The 18,759-nt window shown below is 39.8% G+C and overlaps 1 protein-coding gene across 1 annotated transcript in view; it reads right to left on the reverse strand.

The window, feature by feature from the left end:
* Positions 1-18,759, reverse strand: part of SLC6A11 (solute carrier family 6 member 11) — a 968,432-nt gene that overhangs the window by 480,391 nt on the left and 469,282 nt on the right. Inside the window, exon 6 of the mRNA XM_069206667.1 lies at positions 4,399-4,531. Coding sequence (XP_069062768.1) covers positions 4,399-4,531 — 133 coding nt within the window. The remainder of the gene's footprint in view (positions 1-4,398; positions 4,532-18,759) is intronic.

Raw genomic sequence — 18,759 nt, forward strand, 5'->3', positions numbered from 1 at the left:
ATGGCAAGATACTATCATGGTCAAGCACACATTGGCAGAGACTCACTCATTTAAACAGTTCTGATTCGATCCATGGTATAGACAGGTTGCTGAAGCAATTTGTCACAGACGCATTACATGCCAACAGATGAATGTAGGGAAAAGAACAATTGTCAATTTGAGTCACATTGGAAGAGGAAGAGGTCCATTCAACATAATGCAAATGGATTTAATTGAGATGCCTATGTGTGGTGGGTTGAGATATGTGTTGGTGATTGTCCGTATTTTTAGTCTCTGGATTAAAGGCTGAAATGATAGTCTCACAGTAGCAAAGCTGTTACTTAGGAAGTTGATATCACGTTTTGGTTTTCCAGCCTCTTTAGAATCAGATAGAGGAAGTCACTTTAATACCGAGGTGATGAAATTACTATGATCAACCATAAACATTGAGCAGAAGTTGCACTGTAGCTATCGCCCTGAAGCTTCTGGATTAGTAGAGCGAATGAATGGAACTCTGAAGGCATGACTTGCAAAAATGTGTGCAACTACAAATCTGAAGTGTCCAGATGCATTTTATTTGGTTCTGATGAGCATGTGAAACACACCTGACAAAAAGACAGGTCTTTTTCCCCATGAAATTCTCATGGGCAGAGCAATGAGATTGCCAGATGTTCCTGCAAATGTACTTGTGAATATAACAGATGACATGGTGTTAGATTACTGCAAGAGTCTGGCTGATGTGGTTCGCTCTTTCTCTCAGGTGGAATCTACAGCTGTGCCGCCATCCCAAGACCAGTGTCACAGTCTGCGAGCTGGTGATTAAGTGGTCGTCAAGAATCACGTGTGGAAAACCTTTTGGAACCTAGGCAAGAGGGGCCATTCCAAACCGTACTCATAACAATGACTTCTCTGAGGTGTGCTGGGATCCCAAACTAGATTTACACCATCTACACTTGAAAAGTGCCCTATACTTTGGATGATGAAGAAGAGTTGTTGAGAGAACCAACAACTACTATACAGTCTCAAGGATCAAGATGAAAGACTGTGGAGAAAGAAACAGAGACAGTGCAATCTGGTGAGGATCCAGGTACACCTTCAAGGGATGAAATAGCGGTTCCTGAAGCTGCTCGAGCATCAGTAGATATAGCAGGATAGTCAAGTCAGAGGAAGACTCTTCCAGAAGCAGACAATTTGGAAGGTCAGTTGAGACAAATCACATTGAGACAAATCATGTTTCACGCTGAGAAGGGAACTTCGTTGAATCAAAGTCATGCAGATTTGACTCTTCCTGAATTAGCTAATGTTGTGGGTACATCAAGTCAAAGTCAAAATCCTGCTGAATCAAGAAGAGTAGTAAGTCAGGTTTTGCAAATGACACTGTCAAGAAAAGCTGTGAAAGGAGGCAAGAGGCAAACTGCAGACAGGTGAAAATGTTCCAGATGTAAATCAACAATAAATGAGGAGCGAGACACAACCAGAGGAGATACGGACGAAGATATGAGTGAAGGAGAAATAAGTGCAATTCAGAGATCAAAAAGAAAGAGTTACAAGTCGATGATACTCAGGACCTGAATGGGCGAATTTTACAACAGAAGGATGCAACATGATTTTCTGGCCTTTTGTTTTCATCTGGAAAATCCAGCTCAATATTTTGGAACTTGAAATTGCTTTTGATCTGAAATTTGAAACTGCATTGCTAACTGAACAAGAGAGACTTTATACATTATAAGTTATAATTACTGAACAATAGAATATGATCTACTGAAGAGTCTTTTGAAAAACTGATTTCGGCAAGCTGCTCAACCGATTTTTGACAAAGTTCTGGAGAAAAGTCTAAAAGCTGCTATAAATAACTGCAAAGAAGACTTACGATTATTTTTTGTTTTTGATTTTTGTTTGGCTGCATAGGTAAATGTATTTTCTTCAGATTTTTTATTCTTTACAGGTAAAGGATAATAATTAGAATCACGTTAAAAACGATAGGTGTTGCAAATCTATGTCTGTTGGATTAGAAATCTTATGTGTGCTAGTATGTTTGTTATTGATTGTGAGTATGAGTGTTTCTAGCAATGCTGAAACTAATTATACTCCCTCTTCAGAGACTACTACTGTGTGTCATCTGTATAATCAGATTTTACAAACTATACACATGAATGAAAAGACAAAGGATAAAAAATAAACAAAGAAGACATTAAACTAGAAAAGATGAGACACAGTTACTTTCAAGAAAACCGAGAAACAATACATATTTTAGACAAACTAAATTTTAAATTGACTCACAAGTATTAAAGAGTATGTTTTGTGACACCATATATAGTCGCCAGAGGAGGGATTGTTGGAGTGCAAACCTTATAAATCAATATTGTGTCACTCAAATGTAATATGAAATATCATGTATTAAAAGGTCTAGCTGAAATCATGTATTAATTAATAAAAATGTGTAGCTGTGGTGGTGGACACCATAAACGACATGTATTAATATGAGAAACTAATGGTCTAATGAAAATGTATTGTAATTAAATGTACTGAAAAATCAATATTAATTTGTACTAAATGGATTAATAATTTAAATATTTTGAAATGTTTTATTCTTCATGTTTTAGCATTAGTTTAAAACGCCTCACGTTTTAGTAATTTTCTAGAGGCAAGGTTTTATAAGTGCTAACTCAGCAAAATTATGTTTCTCTAAGCATCCTGTGTGACTTGCTCACTGTGTAAAAAAATATATTCTTCTATTGTAACATTTTCCTGTCTTCCTGGGATGAGATAGTGTGTACCTAGGAACAATAGCCTTCAGTGCTCCTGTATAACTTACAACAATTGTATTCTACTGCAGAAACAGGTGACCATAGCAAAAGAAGAAAAGCCAACCGTGTATGCACAAAATGAAAAAAGATACTTTTGAAACATGGATCAGAAGTTATTGGTCAAACACTAAACCTCTCCACTGTCTGACCAATAGTAATTTAGCTAGTTGCTTTCTAGGGTTTTAACATAACAATGTTTCAATGAGGTCAGGACAGTTATTTTTTTACTCTGCTAGTGTAATGATGTGTTGTGTCCTTAGATTTCTGCCATTGAATGTATTCCATTTCTATCATTCATCTGTTATTGTTGTTATTCTGCATGGTTGGTCTTGAATGTTTAATGATAAGTAGTCTGTCTAGGTTAAGATTCTTCCAAAGATTTGGTCAGTCTGTAATGTTCTTGTACTTTTATCATTTGATCTTGTGTTTGATTTACATGATCTTAGTATTGTTAATCTAAAGGGCAATAAATGTTTAAACTTTACTAAACTGATGTGGTGATTCATGGCCACCAGGTCATGTTGCGTATAAATTACTGACTCCAAAGTTGAAATTGATGTTTAATGATTTGATATCAATAATATTAATTGTTAGGACATTATCACACTCCTATCTGAGTACCCTATATGTGTAACCCTCTAAATAAAATATCAAAGGAAATATAAGGCTGGAGACACCCACAGTAGTGAAACCTGTGCAGTAATATTATTGTCCAGCGATGGAAGGGACACACCTTTCCTATCTTTCCCTGAATTGGCTGCAGTAATTTGAAAGTTCACCCGCTCACATTTTTTAAACACAGATCCAGCCTGGGATCAGTCTTTGCTTTTCGTGGAAGGTTGCCACTGTGTTTGGCAGTAATGCGTAACAGAGTAATGAGTATGAAAGGTATGAAAGAACAAGATCAAGTGAAAGAAGGAAAGGAGAGTAGGTGAGGAAGTACTAAAGGGGAGAAGGAAATAATGCTGTTGCAGGAAGATAAAAATGTGCAAAAGAGGCAAGTGGAGAGGGTCCAGAAATAAAGATATCAAGAGAGAAGGGAAGAAAATAAGGATGATTGAGAGACAGAAGAGGGGAGGTGAGAGGTAAAGGGGGGTTATGAAATAGAGAGTGAAAAGAAGAAAGGAGACTAGAGGACAGAAGGAAGGAGGGAAGGATAGAGGGAAGAAGGAAAGGTGGGTAGAAAGAGAAACTTGGACTCTCATAAGCAGCTAACACAGGTTCAGCGCATTAAAAGACACCATGCTTAAGGAGCCCGCTTCACCCCAATTCTGTTTGCATTGTAATATCGATGCAGGGGAGTGGTCCCATTTTCAATGCTTGCATTAAGGCCCATGACACCCAGGCTACTTCAAACGTCATCTGTATTATCTATGTGACATAGAAATTATGCAGCCATTTTAAATTATGGAACAAAATGTAACTCTCTGCAATAACAATGTATTTTTAATTCCCTCAAAACAATCAGGATTATTATACTGACTAAATTAACATGTGGAATGAAATAAGATGGAAATCCGCAGCCAAACTCTAACACTGCAAATGCATCACTGCCATTGTTTTCTTTTTTTCAATCATCCGTGACTGGTTCATATTAAATCTCAATACTGACCTTTCCTGTAGACTTTGGTCCTTTCCAGATGCAAAAGTAGCAGACTGTCCATGCCCCAAGAAGACATAGTGCCAACTCCCAGCGCAAATTTCCTATGTGTTCAATCCCGCTGGATATGCCTAGGACCCTCCGCCTGTAAAGAAAAATAAGCAATGGGCATATATTCAACTGAATAGCATTATTCCTTTTTGGAATAGTACATTATATCTGTTCAATAAATCCAAATATAGAAACTAATTTAAATGTAATATAAATCCCTATACTGTATATGTCATTATTAGAAAAGGATTAAGTGATATTTACCCCATCGCCAAATAGAATAGTAGCTCACCAGCGGAAGGAAGCCACCTAAAATCCCCTTGACACTGACCCAAGTGGCTTGCCACCACATCAGCCTTTACAAACCAATCCTTCAAAAAGGGGCCCTGGATAATTTCATTCAAAGAAAAAGTCAGACATAAATATAAACTGCCCCCAAAATTCTCAGCAACTGCATTGTTATGTATGGCAATAGGGTTGTCATGGTAACAGTACTGTCATACATAGCAATGCTGTTTGGGTGTTGAACATGCCCACATTTCATATTAACTACAAAAGTGGCATGCAAATAGCAGTTAGAAATACTGAACATTAAAGTCAGTTTGCATCTGAGAATGGGCCATCAGTTTGGAGATGAGTAAGCGAGCAACAAATAGTTAAGAGGTTTGATCTCAGTAGTACGGAAAGCTTCACAAATTATCTATCTATCTATCTATCTATCTATCTATCTATCTATCTATCTATCTATCTATCTATCTATCTATCTATCTATCTGTCTATCTATCTATCTATCTATCTATCTATCTATCTATCTATCTGTCTCGCTCTCTCTCACTCTATATATGTAATATATATATATATTTATAGATTTATATATATATATATATATATATATATACATATATATATATATATGTACATATTTTCCTCCAAATGGCCCTTATCAGAGTGCGCTCCATTGAGTCGGTGCTCGTGTCAGGGATGGGCCAACCCTGTAAAAACTTCTCTACCAAGTAACACAAGGTCAAACACAGCACACACAGGGAACCTTGTGTTTGAAAATGTATTTTTCCAACAGAGATGAGTAACCCAAACTCCACCAACGCGTTTCAACCACCAAAGGTCATATATATATATATATATATATATATATATATATATATATATATTCACTGAAAAAATAAAGGTTTAAATTATCCTTATAGTTAGGTTGACGTTTTACCCTCACAAAACCATAGAAATTCAGCAGTTATAGTTATAGCTATACTTATGTTAAGAAGCTATAACTCATGGCCTAAATGTACTTAATGGCACAAGTTATAGTTTCATCAGATAAGTATAACTATAACTGCTGTATTTCTAGGGTTTTGTGTGAGTAAAATTTCAACCTAACTATAACATCCATGAAACCTTTGTTTCTTCAGTGATTTTTTTTTTTTTTTTAACGTGAAGTATTAGATAAATGCTGTACGTTAATGCAACCACTGACATGCACAGTCTTCATCCGTGCAGGACAGATGTTGACAGCATGACCTGGCCTCTGTCCAGGCCCTGCAACCAACCCCCTCACATGTGCCCATCCCAATTCTGCGCACAGCCTTTGGTCATGGCAGCGGGGGTATGGTGTGTGAGTGGGTGAGTTTTTTTCTGCAACATTGTTTTCAGGAAAACAGACATGGTCTAGAATAAACTTAAAGGTGAATGCCAGTTATTCTGAGACTGAATATGAGCACTCACCCATGATGCGTATGCTGCCCAACAATCCTGTACCGCAAATTGCATTAATTTGTTGGAAATGGGTTATTGGTAAGGGCAGGTAAGTACCTACACTTAGCAATAGGCCACCAACCTCCTCTTAGGTCCAGTCAGGTCTCAATAAATTAAACCCAGATCAACCCTTGGTAGCTTGGCAATGAGCGACAAGGCTTAACTTAGGAGACATATGTGTGAAGCATTTAAAAATCACAAAACAGTAAATAAGTAAAACACAAAACATAATAAAAATCCAACACCAATTTAAAAATTAGATTATATTGTTATCTTTAAAATGACACCAAAACAAATACAATTGGATAAGGGATACCGGAGATATGAATGTTTTAAGAATGAATGCTTTTTAGCACTTAAAAACGAATAGCGCCAATCTGGTCATCTAGTCGCACCTCGACCCGGGGAGAGTCAAAGTTTGAGGCTGACTGGGATGGAGCCCTGCTCGGCTACAGCTCATGGGAGGCCTTGGTCAAAAGTTTGCCTTCGGAATTAGTCATTTTTATGGGGATTTTCTTCAGTTGCCAAGTCACCAGCCCAATCCGACCTCCTGGAACTCTTCCTTGGATACGTGCTGCGGTAGTCCTCTGTGGAAATTTTTACCTTCGGACGTAGTCATTTTTTTTAGATGAAAATCTTTTGACTGGGACAAACCTGAATCTTGATTCGATGTCCCTGAAGCCCTCTTCGGATACAATACTTGAGAGGTTCCGGTCAACTTCCTACGTTTGGACGTAGTCACTTTTTCATAGATTTTCTTCACTGGGACGAACCTGCAAGTCAGGCCGGGTCGCGGTTGAGGCAAGCCGGCTAGAGTTGCCACGGCGGGTCTGTCCCTTTATGGAGCTTTTTTCTAAAAGTTCTCCAAACTTCTCCAAACTTGGGGATTTTCTTCCAGAAGTTCCTTTAAGGTTCTCTTGAGGTCCACAGCTCAGCCCAAGGTTCCAGAAGCTCTGAGATGCTCCTTGAGGGTGGAGACTACAACTCCCAGAATACACCTGGCACAAACTCCTTTTTGGCCACTGGGCAGTGGTCAGCTGGTCAGTTTCTTCAGGAGTTGGTGCAGGGGACTCTGGTTAACAATTTTTCACCTGTAACAAACAGGGAGTCCCTCCTTGAACCAGTTGAAGCCAGGTAAAATCCTTCTTGTGGTGAAGCCCAAGTGTGCAGCTGGTGCAGTCCTCTAGAATGCAGTGTCCAGGTGCAAGTCAGGGGTCCAGCAGGGCAGTCCGTCTTCTTCTGTAGTTCTTCCTTGTTGGAATCTGGTAGGTATCTGAGGTGTGGGTGCAGGTGTGCCAGTTGTATCCTTGCTCCTGGGTGAAAAACTGGGGGGGGAGTCCTGGTTCTCCAGCCAGGTGCAGGGCCTTTCCCTCTGTGATGACCACTTCCTGGGAAGTGTGGCAAAAATCAGTCCTAGGGAGTAACATTCCTCAAAAATCCATCATGGTTGACAGTGATTTTTGGAGGTAGCATCTGGCTGAGCCCAACCACCGGTGTGGCTAAAAATCTTAAACACACCTTTCTCCTGCCCTCTCCTAATCTAATCAAGGGGACATCTAGTTGTCTGGGTTTGCAGGATGTAAGGGAGGAGCTGGGTTGCTCCAAATGTCCTTCCCTGCCTTTGAAGACCAGTTTGGCAGCCCTCCCCACTATCTGCCTGCCACCTGCTGAGGGAAGATCTTCTCCCCCAGGCACATCTCTTTGTTTTGAGCCAGGCCACTTTACACATCATCAAGGCAGCCTGGCCAGGCTGCCAGACGCTGGCCAAACAGAGCAAAGCAGCAAAAACACTGCAGGGCTGAAGTTGGCAACTTTTCAGGTAAAGTTTAAAACTCTTTACCTGAACAAGTTATATTAGATCCAACAACTGGAAGTTGTGGGATTTATTATAACAATTAATTTGGTACCAAACTTGAGGTATCTTTTACTTAAGAGGACTTTAAAAATTAAAATAAAGTCTCCCCATTCTAGCCTATGGAGGCCATTCACTACAATGAGGGAAAAACAAATTTGGCTGCTTTACCTCACCAGGGCTTATACAACTATTTTTATAAGGTCCCTGCTTATAGTTGCATGGCACCCAGCCCTGGGGGCACATAGAGCACCCCTTAGGGATGATGTATATAAAATAAGGTAGTTTAAGACTTAGGAACTCCTTTTAATTCCAAAGTCGAATTTGCATTTAACTTTAATTTAAAAGCAGACAGCAAGGCTGGCCTGCTGTTAAAATGACACTGGGCACCTCAGCAGTGCAACTATGGGAGAACCACCTATGCTGGGGTCCCTAAACCTACATGGCCTACCATATACTAGGGACTTATAGGTAGTTTGACTTAGCCAATTATAATTAGCCTAATTTGCATACTCATTTTACACAGAGCACAGAGATTGGTTAGCAGTACCCAGGGCACCATCAGAGTCAGGAAAACACCAGAAAAAAGTGAAAAATGGGGGCAAAAAGTCAGGGGGCCTCTGCAATCAGCCCTGTTTTCCCACATAATTGTTCTATTTGACATGACCTTACCAGACAAGGATAGGGACATGTGAAACTAACGTCTCTTGTTTTGATTAACTTTCTAATTGCTTAACCACTGCATCTGCATATGTTTATTCAATAGTATTTATGTTTGATTGTTTAAGAAATATGTAAAATGTGTTTAGTGTTGCATTCTTTCTAAGTGTGCCTTTTTCGTTACATTATACCGTAACAAACTACCTGATTGTTACCAATTAACACATGGCAAGGCCCATTGGGTTGTTGGTTGAAGGGGCTGTGAGCACTTCTCAAACAACAGTGACAATCTCTGTCAGGGTGAACCACAAAAAGTCACAAAATTAACCTGTGCTTAAGCTTAACTTCAAGGTGCTATGTGAAGTATTTATGCAGCACTTAAATAGTAAGAAGGAGAAAACACAACACAAGAAAAATCCCACAACAATTTAGAAACATAAATTAAAGTGCTATAAACTATGTGAAAAGAAAAAAAGAAAAATCCAATCAGTAGTTCTGGAATTATGAAATTTTAACGTTTAAAGTGTAAAACAGAGTCTAAAAGATCAAAGCGCCTACGGCAGACATCTAGACTCGTGAGACCGGGGCAAAGTCAAATGTTTTGCCGACTGCGACGGAGTGCGGATCAGGTTCATGAAGTGGTTTGCTCCCGGTCTCTGCTTGCTTTCAGGCATAGAAGAAATTTAGAAGAGTTCAACTTGTCAAGGCAGCCAGCGGTGTTCAAGGAGAAGTGCTAGATGAACTCTCAGTGAAGATTTGTACATTCAGACTTAGGGCCTGATTTAGGACTCAGCTGATGGTTTACTTCATCACAATGGTGACAGATATCCCGTCCGCTGAAAACTAAATCCCATTGTATTCTATGGGATTTAGACTTCTGCAGACAGGATATCCATCACCATTGTGATGGAGTAACCTATAAATCAGACCCTTAGTCTCTTTTTAGGAAGTTGAAATCTCTAGTGGGACAAAGCAGCAGGCTGTGGCTGCCGAGGGCTCTGTAAAGAGCCACTGAACAGGATTTGCTGCTGTGGAGAGGAATGTTTCGAGAGCTACTGCAAAGTCAGGCCAACCGGCAATGCACCTAAGGTGGATCGGCAAGCAGGTTAGCCCCAGTCTCCTCTCGGTTCTCACAGCACTTTTTGGCTGAAAATTTTCCAAGTCCCAGGATTTAGATTTGGGCTATCTGGGTATTGTTAGCACCACTTCCAAGGACCCAGGACAGGAGGGACACCAAATCCAGGGTCAGGACTCAGGCTGGGTCCAGTTGTGGGTTCAAGATGGTTGGAGCCTTTGCTCTCCCTGAGACTCTGATCAGCAGGCCTGCCAACGTGCACTTGGAGTCACTCTGGTATTTCTGGGTTTAAGCTGAAAAACAGGTCTCATGCAGCAGGGCACTCCTCTGAGGTCCCAGGCAGGCTTCAGGCAGTAGAGCAGTCCTTCTAGGTGCAGTAAGGCAGCCCTTTGAAGTACACAGCAAGCTATAACAGTAGGCAATCCTCTGAGAGCCTTTCCACAGGTCAAGGAGTGAAACAAAGAATAGGTTTGAGGGTCCTAAATTTATACCTGGTGTCCCCCTTTGACGTGGGAGAAGCGTCCGGTGTCCACCCCTTCATAAGTGTCTGGAATTTCCTGCACTCCTGCCCTCATCCAAGCCTGACTGCTGGTACAATAGACTAGTGTGAACGTTTTTGCAGGAGAGGTGAGGCATAGTAGGGTTGTGCACAGTACTGCCTCTCCATCTTGTCTGAGATGGCCCATGTAGGCACACCTACTCCATTATTGTGTGGCTGTCTAGGAGAAAAACATAAATGCCATCTACACCTCATCACATGACCCAGAAATAGTCTGAATGCACCAAATTGTTTGGACAAGAAAATGGCAACTTTCAGAATTATAACAAAAACAAAATCCAACTTTACCATTAATGAGGATTTTAAATTACAATTTTTCAGACACCAAACAGGACTTGCCCACCTGTTCACAATCAAAGGTTAGCACTTAATAAATGTAATAAGGTAGTCCAATGTTATCATGTGGGAGAGTTATGCCTTACAGTAGTGAAAACCAATTTGTACATGTCCAGCCTAGGGACTTCCTTAGGTGTGCCTTAGATGTAATAAAATGTAGTTTAAGGTATGGCAAGGGTTTTTTGTCAAGTTTCAAACTGCCAACAGGCTGCAATGGGAGATATGGGACATGTTTCAAGGGGCTACCTAAATAGGTTGCACAATGTGTGCTGCTGGCCCACTAGTATCATTTAATTTACCAGCCCTGGGTATTTAGTGTACCACTTCACTAGGGACTTAAACTAAATGAAATATACCAATCAGGTATAAGCCAATTTTACCACGTTTTAGATAGTGAACGCACGCACCGTAGCACTGGTTAGCAGTGATAAAATGAAGAGAGACCTAAGGCTAACAAAAACAAATTCAGAAAAATAAGATGGGAGAAGGCAACATGTTTGAGGGAACATCACCCCCAACAAGTCTGACAGGTTTAACAGTTGGCATTATGTAATGAACCTCCTCTAACTCTTTCACAATTATTATATTTTGCTTTTAAAGATGCCAAAACATTTAGGCTCTGGTTTTACAACAATGTTTTTAATTGCCACATATTGGTGTACTACATCCTAGAGATGCAAAGACACTACATTAGGGATTTCTCAAAACTTTCTGAGGTGATTCATGAAACGTGCCATCTGAAGCTTTCCAGGTGTAGTCAAGGGAGAGTTGTGAGAATTAAATTTTTTGAAGCAGAAATTTGAGCACCTTGATTTTTGCATGAGAAAAATTATTTAGCAATTTCTTTAACTACGAAGAAAATATTTTTCCATGTAAAGCCCCTTTCCTTACACTTTCTCCAATATTTTGGGTCTCCCCTTTCTCTACCAGCCCTAGAAATAGAATAGAAGTCTCAGACGTGAGTCTGAGAGTACCACACATCTCCAGAGTATTCCTTCCCTGGTGTATCATCTACCCTTCCACTAGATATTTTATTCACTTGGAAACTATTTTTTAGTTAATTAAGTTAAAAACTGACGAATGAATTCCAAAAGTCATGTTCAGCTTTAAAAAAAAATAAACATCTGTGTGAGAAAATCTTGCACCTGCAAATAGGTTTATGAATCATGCCCCATAACTAAAAGTCATGTTCACTAATAAATAATATATCTCCTTCTGGACTGCATGGTCTGAATGCAGAGGTATAAGAAGCTAAGGAAACCTATCTCAAATTCTATTTACCAAATAACACACATGTTCAGAACCAAATGCATAATCAGTCTCTACTTAGAGTTGGAATGTTAATTTTCACTGAGAAATAAAGATGAAGCCAAGTGGACTAGAGTGCAGACAATACATGTGCATTCAAGAGCAGCTATCTTCCAATCTGGTGCCAGTGAACACTGCTTTTTTTGCAAACATATTGTGATTTTAAATAAGGTCAACTTAAGACAAGCACAAATCATGTATTTTATGTTAATTCATGAATTTGCAGTACAATCAAAGGTATAAAATAACTTGCAAACTGCATTTATACTACAGAAGTATCAGCAGTATGAGAAACAACAAGCAGCTATAAAATCAAATCATATCAATCTCAGCAAACTACCCATCCTAAAATTGGCTTTATTCCAAGCTCTGCCCCAATGAAAAACTGTGGTTCAGAGTGGGGTTTCTATCTAATCTCTTCCCAGAACTGAAGGAGAAATGTGTCATAGATGGGATATTTTGATGGGTCTTATAATATTAAATCTGAAGAAGTTAGAGCCCCAGTGAAACCCTATAATTAGGAACTAAATGGGACGGCCAGGCTATTCAGCATTGTTTGGTAGAGATCCCACATATGCTGAACTATAAATAATCTCCATTAGCAAAAACTGTCTGTTAAAGGGCACTAAACTGTATGGTGAGACATTTGTTCTAAACATGATGAATTCTCAATTATTTCCTAGGTGTTTTCATTTGAGAAAATTCTCTCAAGTACATGCTTATGCTCCACATCAATAAATAAATATTTATACAGAAATAGTCTTTACTCACCTTTCAACCAAAAAGACACTAATTTGTTTAATTTATGACCACTTTACTGTCACTAGAAGACTTAAGAAATATTGACCATGTTCTATTAACATTGGAATAATAGTATCAGTAAAATAGCAAATATTTGTGTTAGGGTTGAAGTATTCTGTGTTCTGTTTATTATAATAATACCAAATTTAGATAACAGCAAGATATTTCACTGTCCTCACTACTGAATATATAACTTATTTTTAGATGGCAAGCACTGTCAAGTTCACTATGTTACAGTTATGAAGATGCATAAACTGATGGCTAGTTACTAATTGCCTTAGTAAAAGGTATTGATGGAATTATTAGGCCTTGAGCATTGTTTGTATTTGTTGATCTAGTTCACAAAATCCACTTAACAGACAGGAATAAAATCATCATAGACTTGTTCTAACAATCTAAGCAAATTTGTTTACTTATCGAAGATTCCCTGAAACCACCCAGGAGCACTCATGCAAATATATGCACATTTTAGATTTCCATGTGCTTTTACATTCCCCTGAGTCTACTCTTGCAAATTGTCTGTAGGGTAGACAGTCCACAGAAATATGTGCTAATATTATGCCCACCAGCATGCTAACTTTATGTATTTTCTTTTTTTTTTTTTTTGCTCCCTTAATTCAACCTTATTTGGGAGTAAATTTAATGGTTCAACATAGAGTGTGCAAGGATTGTGCTTACTTGGTAAACAATAAGCTAATTTAACCCTCTAATTGTCAGCATGTGACCTCATAACATAATATCTAATTATCTATTATGTTTCCTCTCCTGTATTTATAGCTAATCCTTATGATTACACATTCCATCCAGTTTCCTGTGTTTCAATTTTTATGTATTCACTTATTTAGACTCTTTAGCTTTCATTGTCTTGATTGCAGCTATCTTCACCATATTATATTGAGTATTGTGCAGGTTAATTTACTAATTTTGAAACACTACCAAACACTTTTTCCTCTACTCCTTTGTTTTCATGATTATGTCAAATCATTAGCAGAAAATGTAGTCACTACTTTGCATTGCGCAAGGGGTAAAACATAGCACAGTATATTAGGGTTGATGTGCAGCAGGTGTTCCAAAAGGATTCTTTGCATGATGCATAGCATTTCAGAAGTCAGTTTGCACTGTCAAGCAAAGGAATTTTACTGGAAGCGTACTCTTCCAGTACAGATTGCTAACTCTAGACAATCAGAAGAATCCCATGCACAGGATGTGTAAGGTGCACTTCGGAAACATAGACAATGTTTGTTTTTTTGAGAATTGAAAACATTTCTCCTTATTAATAAAGGTTTTTTTCCAAAGCTCAGATTAAGCTTTTTACAAAACCTATGGGTGTTTGCAATGATACAACGAAGTATCACACGAGTAATGGTACCCCCAATGTGAAGGGATGCAAAGCAGCACAAAGTGCATGCTTAGAAATCTGGGAATATTTGTGCATCAAATCAATGTTCAAATAGTAGAAAAGAATAAAACGAAAAGAAAGATAAAAGAATGAGAATATAGAGGCAAAACTAGATGGCTGAGTTGCACACACTATACACTTTCAGAAAATGATCACAATCATTAGGATACTCTTGAAAGAGTAACAAATGTAACACAGGGTCAGGAACCATGGACCTGAGAGACCAATAGCTGCTGTGTGTCCATGGTCTGGTGTCTTCATGGCCCAATTATGGGATGTATGTAGAGATGACGTACACCTTTTCCTCTACTCCTTTGTTTTCATGATTATGTCAAATCATTAGCAGAAAATGTATGTAGAGATGAGGTACTCATGTTCTCAGAGGCTTTTGAATATAGATGAGGGATCAAACCTACTATGTAAGTCAATTCTCTGTTGCTTGGGTGGTTACTCTATCCTTACTTGAAAGATTCAGAATGTGTCTGTGATTCTGGACAGCCTATTCAGGAACCTAGAGAAATGATTTAACTTGTTTTTCATTTTAAAGTGTACTTTAATCAACTCCTGTGAAATTGGTCAAGATTTGCAGTATTTGCAAAATCTCTGTGGGTATCATGGCAAGACCCCTCTGTATTCTGTACCTCTCTGGTTCTCAATGCATTTATTTTAGCATCAGCTGAAGAGACACCTGTTGTCTGCAGGACGAAGTAGCTTTCTTGTTCCAGTTCCTTTCTGATGAGGCTGTTTAGGACCTTTTGCCCATTGCTCATTTAATGACAGGGTATCATCAATATTTAAGTCACAAGGGCTTTGATGTATCAAATTACTGGTTGCAAAACATAGTCACAAATTGCACACTGAATTTTTACAATCAGTTTTAAATTTTTGTGATAAGAGCTTTGTACTAATATGTTGCCTCACACAATGTGGAAATGTGAAGTCATGGGGTGGGTTTATTTAGTAAATGTTGATGAGACAAGTCACTAAATGTGACCCCATGTGATTGGCTACAGACACAGGGATGATACTGAAAAAACACTAGATCACCATCCGTGTCCCAAATGCAGAAAACTTTTTTTAAACGACTTGTATTCCTTGAATAAACTGGCCCTGTTCTATAATATCTGTTTGCAGGAGGAACAGTAGTGGTCCCCTCTGGAAGTTTTGACCAGAACAATGATAGTTTGCAGTCATAAAAGGCAGCACAGATTTTTTCATGTATCATTCTAATAATATGGTATTGCCAGAAAGAGTGGCAGTAATTGCACTGGTGCACTTTTTCACTATTTGCACAGTATGTTGCCTATGTCTATCAATCGTGAAAACATATTTTCATCAGGTAATAGGTATACACTTTCAGTTGTTGACAAAGGAAATCTGTCCAATGGAATACATAAATTTATTTTGGTCTCCCGAGTGCAAGTACCCTTCTTGCAAGGAGGAGTGGTGTTTCTATGGACAAACTCTGCACCCATTGCATTGGCTCTGGCATCATAGGTGCATTAGACTCACAGTTGGAAATTGGGCTGTTGGAAATTGAGCTATTAGTTGTGTGGCCAGCACTAGAAACAGTTTCTCAGTCGTCTTCAGTGGGAATCAAACATCCCATTGTAGTGACTGACTCTCACAGGATAGCAAGGCAGAGCAGTCTAAGGCCTACTCAGGGGAGGTAGTGTGGGCTAGCAATCACCAATCACTGGCACACAATAATAACACTCAATAAATTGTTAAGTCAGTAGTTTTTCTTTAGAAAGAGGAGAAGTACATTTATTATGCACACACTACTAAATACTACGTAGTAACTTACTTATATACATTGGCAGTTAGAACATACCATACATGTCATGGTCCGGGAAGCATTTGGGGTGGGGAGGTCAGTTTCTCCAATATGCTAAACTGATGAACACTGCACAAGGAATGTGGACGGACTTCCTGAATGTCCCACGGGGGAAGAATACTCTACATTTAATGTTAACGGCTGGAGAGATGAACTACATGGTGAAACATCTGTATAAGTACATTGCAGGTGAACAGGGTGTGGAAGGAGCCGGTTGCAGGACTGGCCTGGGAGAGAGAATTGGCAACACTCCTTACTGATTCAGACTGGGATGCGAAGTTCGAGCTACTTAAGATGGTTTCCTACAATGCAACATTTAAAGGTGCATTCTTCAACTGCCTACACGCCAAGTACTTAACACCAATAAAACTCAGCAGGGTGTAGTTTGGTAGAGGGGTGGTTTATCACAGGTACGGTATGAATGGGGCCTCTTTCTTACATTTGGCATGGGATTGCCCAACTGTCCACCAATTTTTGCAGCAGACGATGGAGCACCTAGGGGAGGTGACAGCAACTGTCCTTGAGAAGTCCCAATAAGTTTGCTGGTTGGGAGTTATTAAGAAGACTAAAGGAGATAAAATCTGATGAAAACTCCTACAATTGGCTTTAGTATTGGCAAAAAGAAGGGGTGGCTGAATGCAAAGACACCCTCCATCAAGTTGTAGCACAAGGACGTGGCAGAATATGCCCTTGGGGAAGAAGTCAATATGAAAAATATTCATAGGGACAACAAACTTGAGAAGGATTTGGAGATTTAAGCTGCACTGATGGAGAACATAGGCCTGCGACTGGTTGGAAATGGGGAATGGTTGGAGCCCACACAGGACACAGAATTGCTTGCCACCCAAGGGCAAGACATTGGGGGTGCAGAAGTGGTGGGGATCAATGTTAACGTGCAGTGACTGAGGGAGTTTGGGTGGAAGGTCATGAAGGAAATTCATTGGAAGTGCAAGTGGAGAGAGTATATGCCTGAGCATTGGAGGGTAACTGAGATCGAACTGAACATAGAGATGGGAACTTTCTGGGACAGATGGGATTACAGGAAGGATTGAGAATGGTTTCTTGACACTATCAGATGATGTAATCAGGGATTTGAAATGGCCGTACCACGTAAAAGTTTAGAGTTAGTTCGCTGTTAAAAGTTACTTTATAGTCATAATGGGTGGAATACTGCTTACATGTATGTGTTATTGATGTGTACCTATGCTGTGCCCAATGAAGAGTATTGTCTGCCTAATGACTAATAAAAAGAGATTTAATTTATTTTAATTTAATGGTGTAATCACTGGTAACCCCCTAGAGGGGTCACCAAAACATATCAAGTGAGTTTCAACAGTCATTGTGTAGTAACTATATTACTTTGGCAGTAATCATTATCATAATTGCGATAAGGATGTATCAATAAAACTTGAAGTTCTCATGAAAATCCAAGTAAACATTTATAAGGAAGTGATTTTGTGTTTGTTCAATCTTTCATATACTTGGCACTAACTTGTAATGGTGAGAACAACAACTAGAGGGCATCACAGTAAAACAACATGGTGAAAAAGCATTGCTCTGTAACTGTACAATGAGCCCCTAGAGGGCGTAACCACATGAAAACAGCATAGTGAAAAGCATTGCATTGTAACCATACATTCAGCTCTTAGAGGGCATAACCACACGAAAACAGCATGGTGAAAAGCATTGCAGTGTAATCATACAGTCAGCCCCTAGATAGCATAACTGCATAATAGTGCATTACACATTTTCAGGCCTTCTAAAATGGAATCATACACAAGGCCCCTAGAGAGCAAACCACTCCCGGCTGTAGAGCAAAAGCATCAGGCATGAGAGAACTTATTGTTGGAGGGCAGCACAAGGAACTCACCCCCGGCTGCCCTCACTGGTTCCCCATGTGCAGCATGACCGCATGCTACCATGGGAGCCAACAGAACTTCTGTGTTCAGCGGGCAGACATGAATCATTAAGGCCACCTTCAGCGGCATTCCGGATCCCAAAGATGCAGTCCTGGGCCCCTCCTGGCTCAACGGGGGAAGCACAATGGTGCTTCCCTGCATCCTTGCAGTACTGAGGGTCTAGGGATGGGGGTCTGGCCTCTTCTGTCATCCATCCAACCATGGAATAGGGTCCCTGGGTGAGCTAGGAACTCAGGGAGGAGGCCCCATGCACACTCTCTCCCCCAACAGACCACCATCAGATTCTTTGCAATGTTCCTCTGGGCCCTGGTCCACCATGGGGAAAACCAATCAGCAGGCATTGGAGTCTTGTGCACTCTGAAGGGAAAAAATGAGGTCAAAGGTCACCAAACTTTAAATAACAGGCCCCATTTGGTCAATTTGGATGATCCTGGGCTCATTTTACTTCTGGTGACAAGCTCTACCTAACAGGGGAAGTTGCAACAACCTTCTTACCTCCAAAGTGGTGCATTCCTCCAATTGTTTGTCCTCCTGGCTCCCTGCGTCAATTCTCCTTTGTGCTTTGTTAATTGAGTATACAAAAGTCCAGTCCAGGGCTTCCCACAACTGGTCTTCAGGGAGAGGAGTAAGAGGGCCAGCCTCACTAGCCCTTAGAGAGACCCACTGGTGCTGGCATCAACTGGACAGAGTCCTGAGTGGGGATCTGGGAGTTCCCCCTTAGAGTTTGCCTTGGCAGTCACAGGATCCAGCTGTGCAGTAGTTAGAAAATCTGCACTCAAGCTAGAGCCTTCCTTCTACATAATGGGGAA

This window comes from Pleurodeles waltl, chromosome 9 (assembly GCF_031143425.1).
Source record: "Pleurodeles waltl isolate 20211129_DDA chromosome 9, aPleWal1.hap1.20221129, whole genome shotgun sequence".
In the NCBI taxonomy this organism is placed as follows: domain Eukaryota; kingdom Metazoa; phylum Chordata; class Amphibia; order Caudata; family Salamandridae; genus Pleurodeles; species Pleurodeles waltl.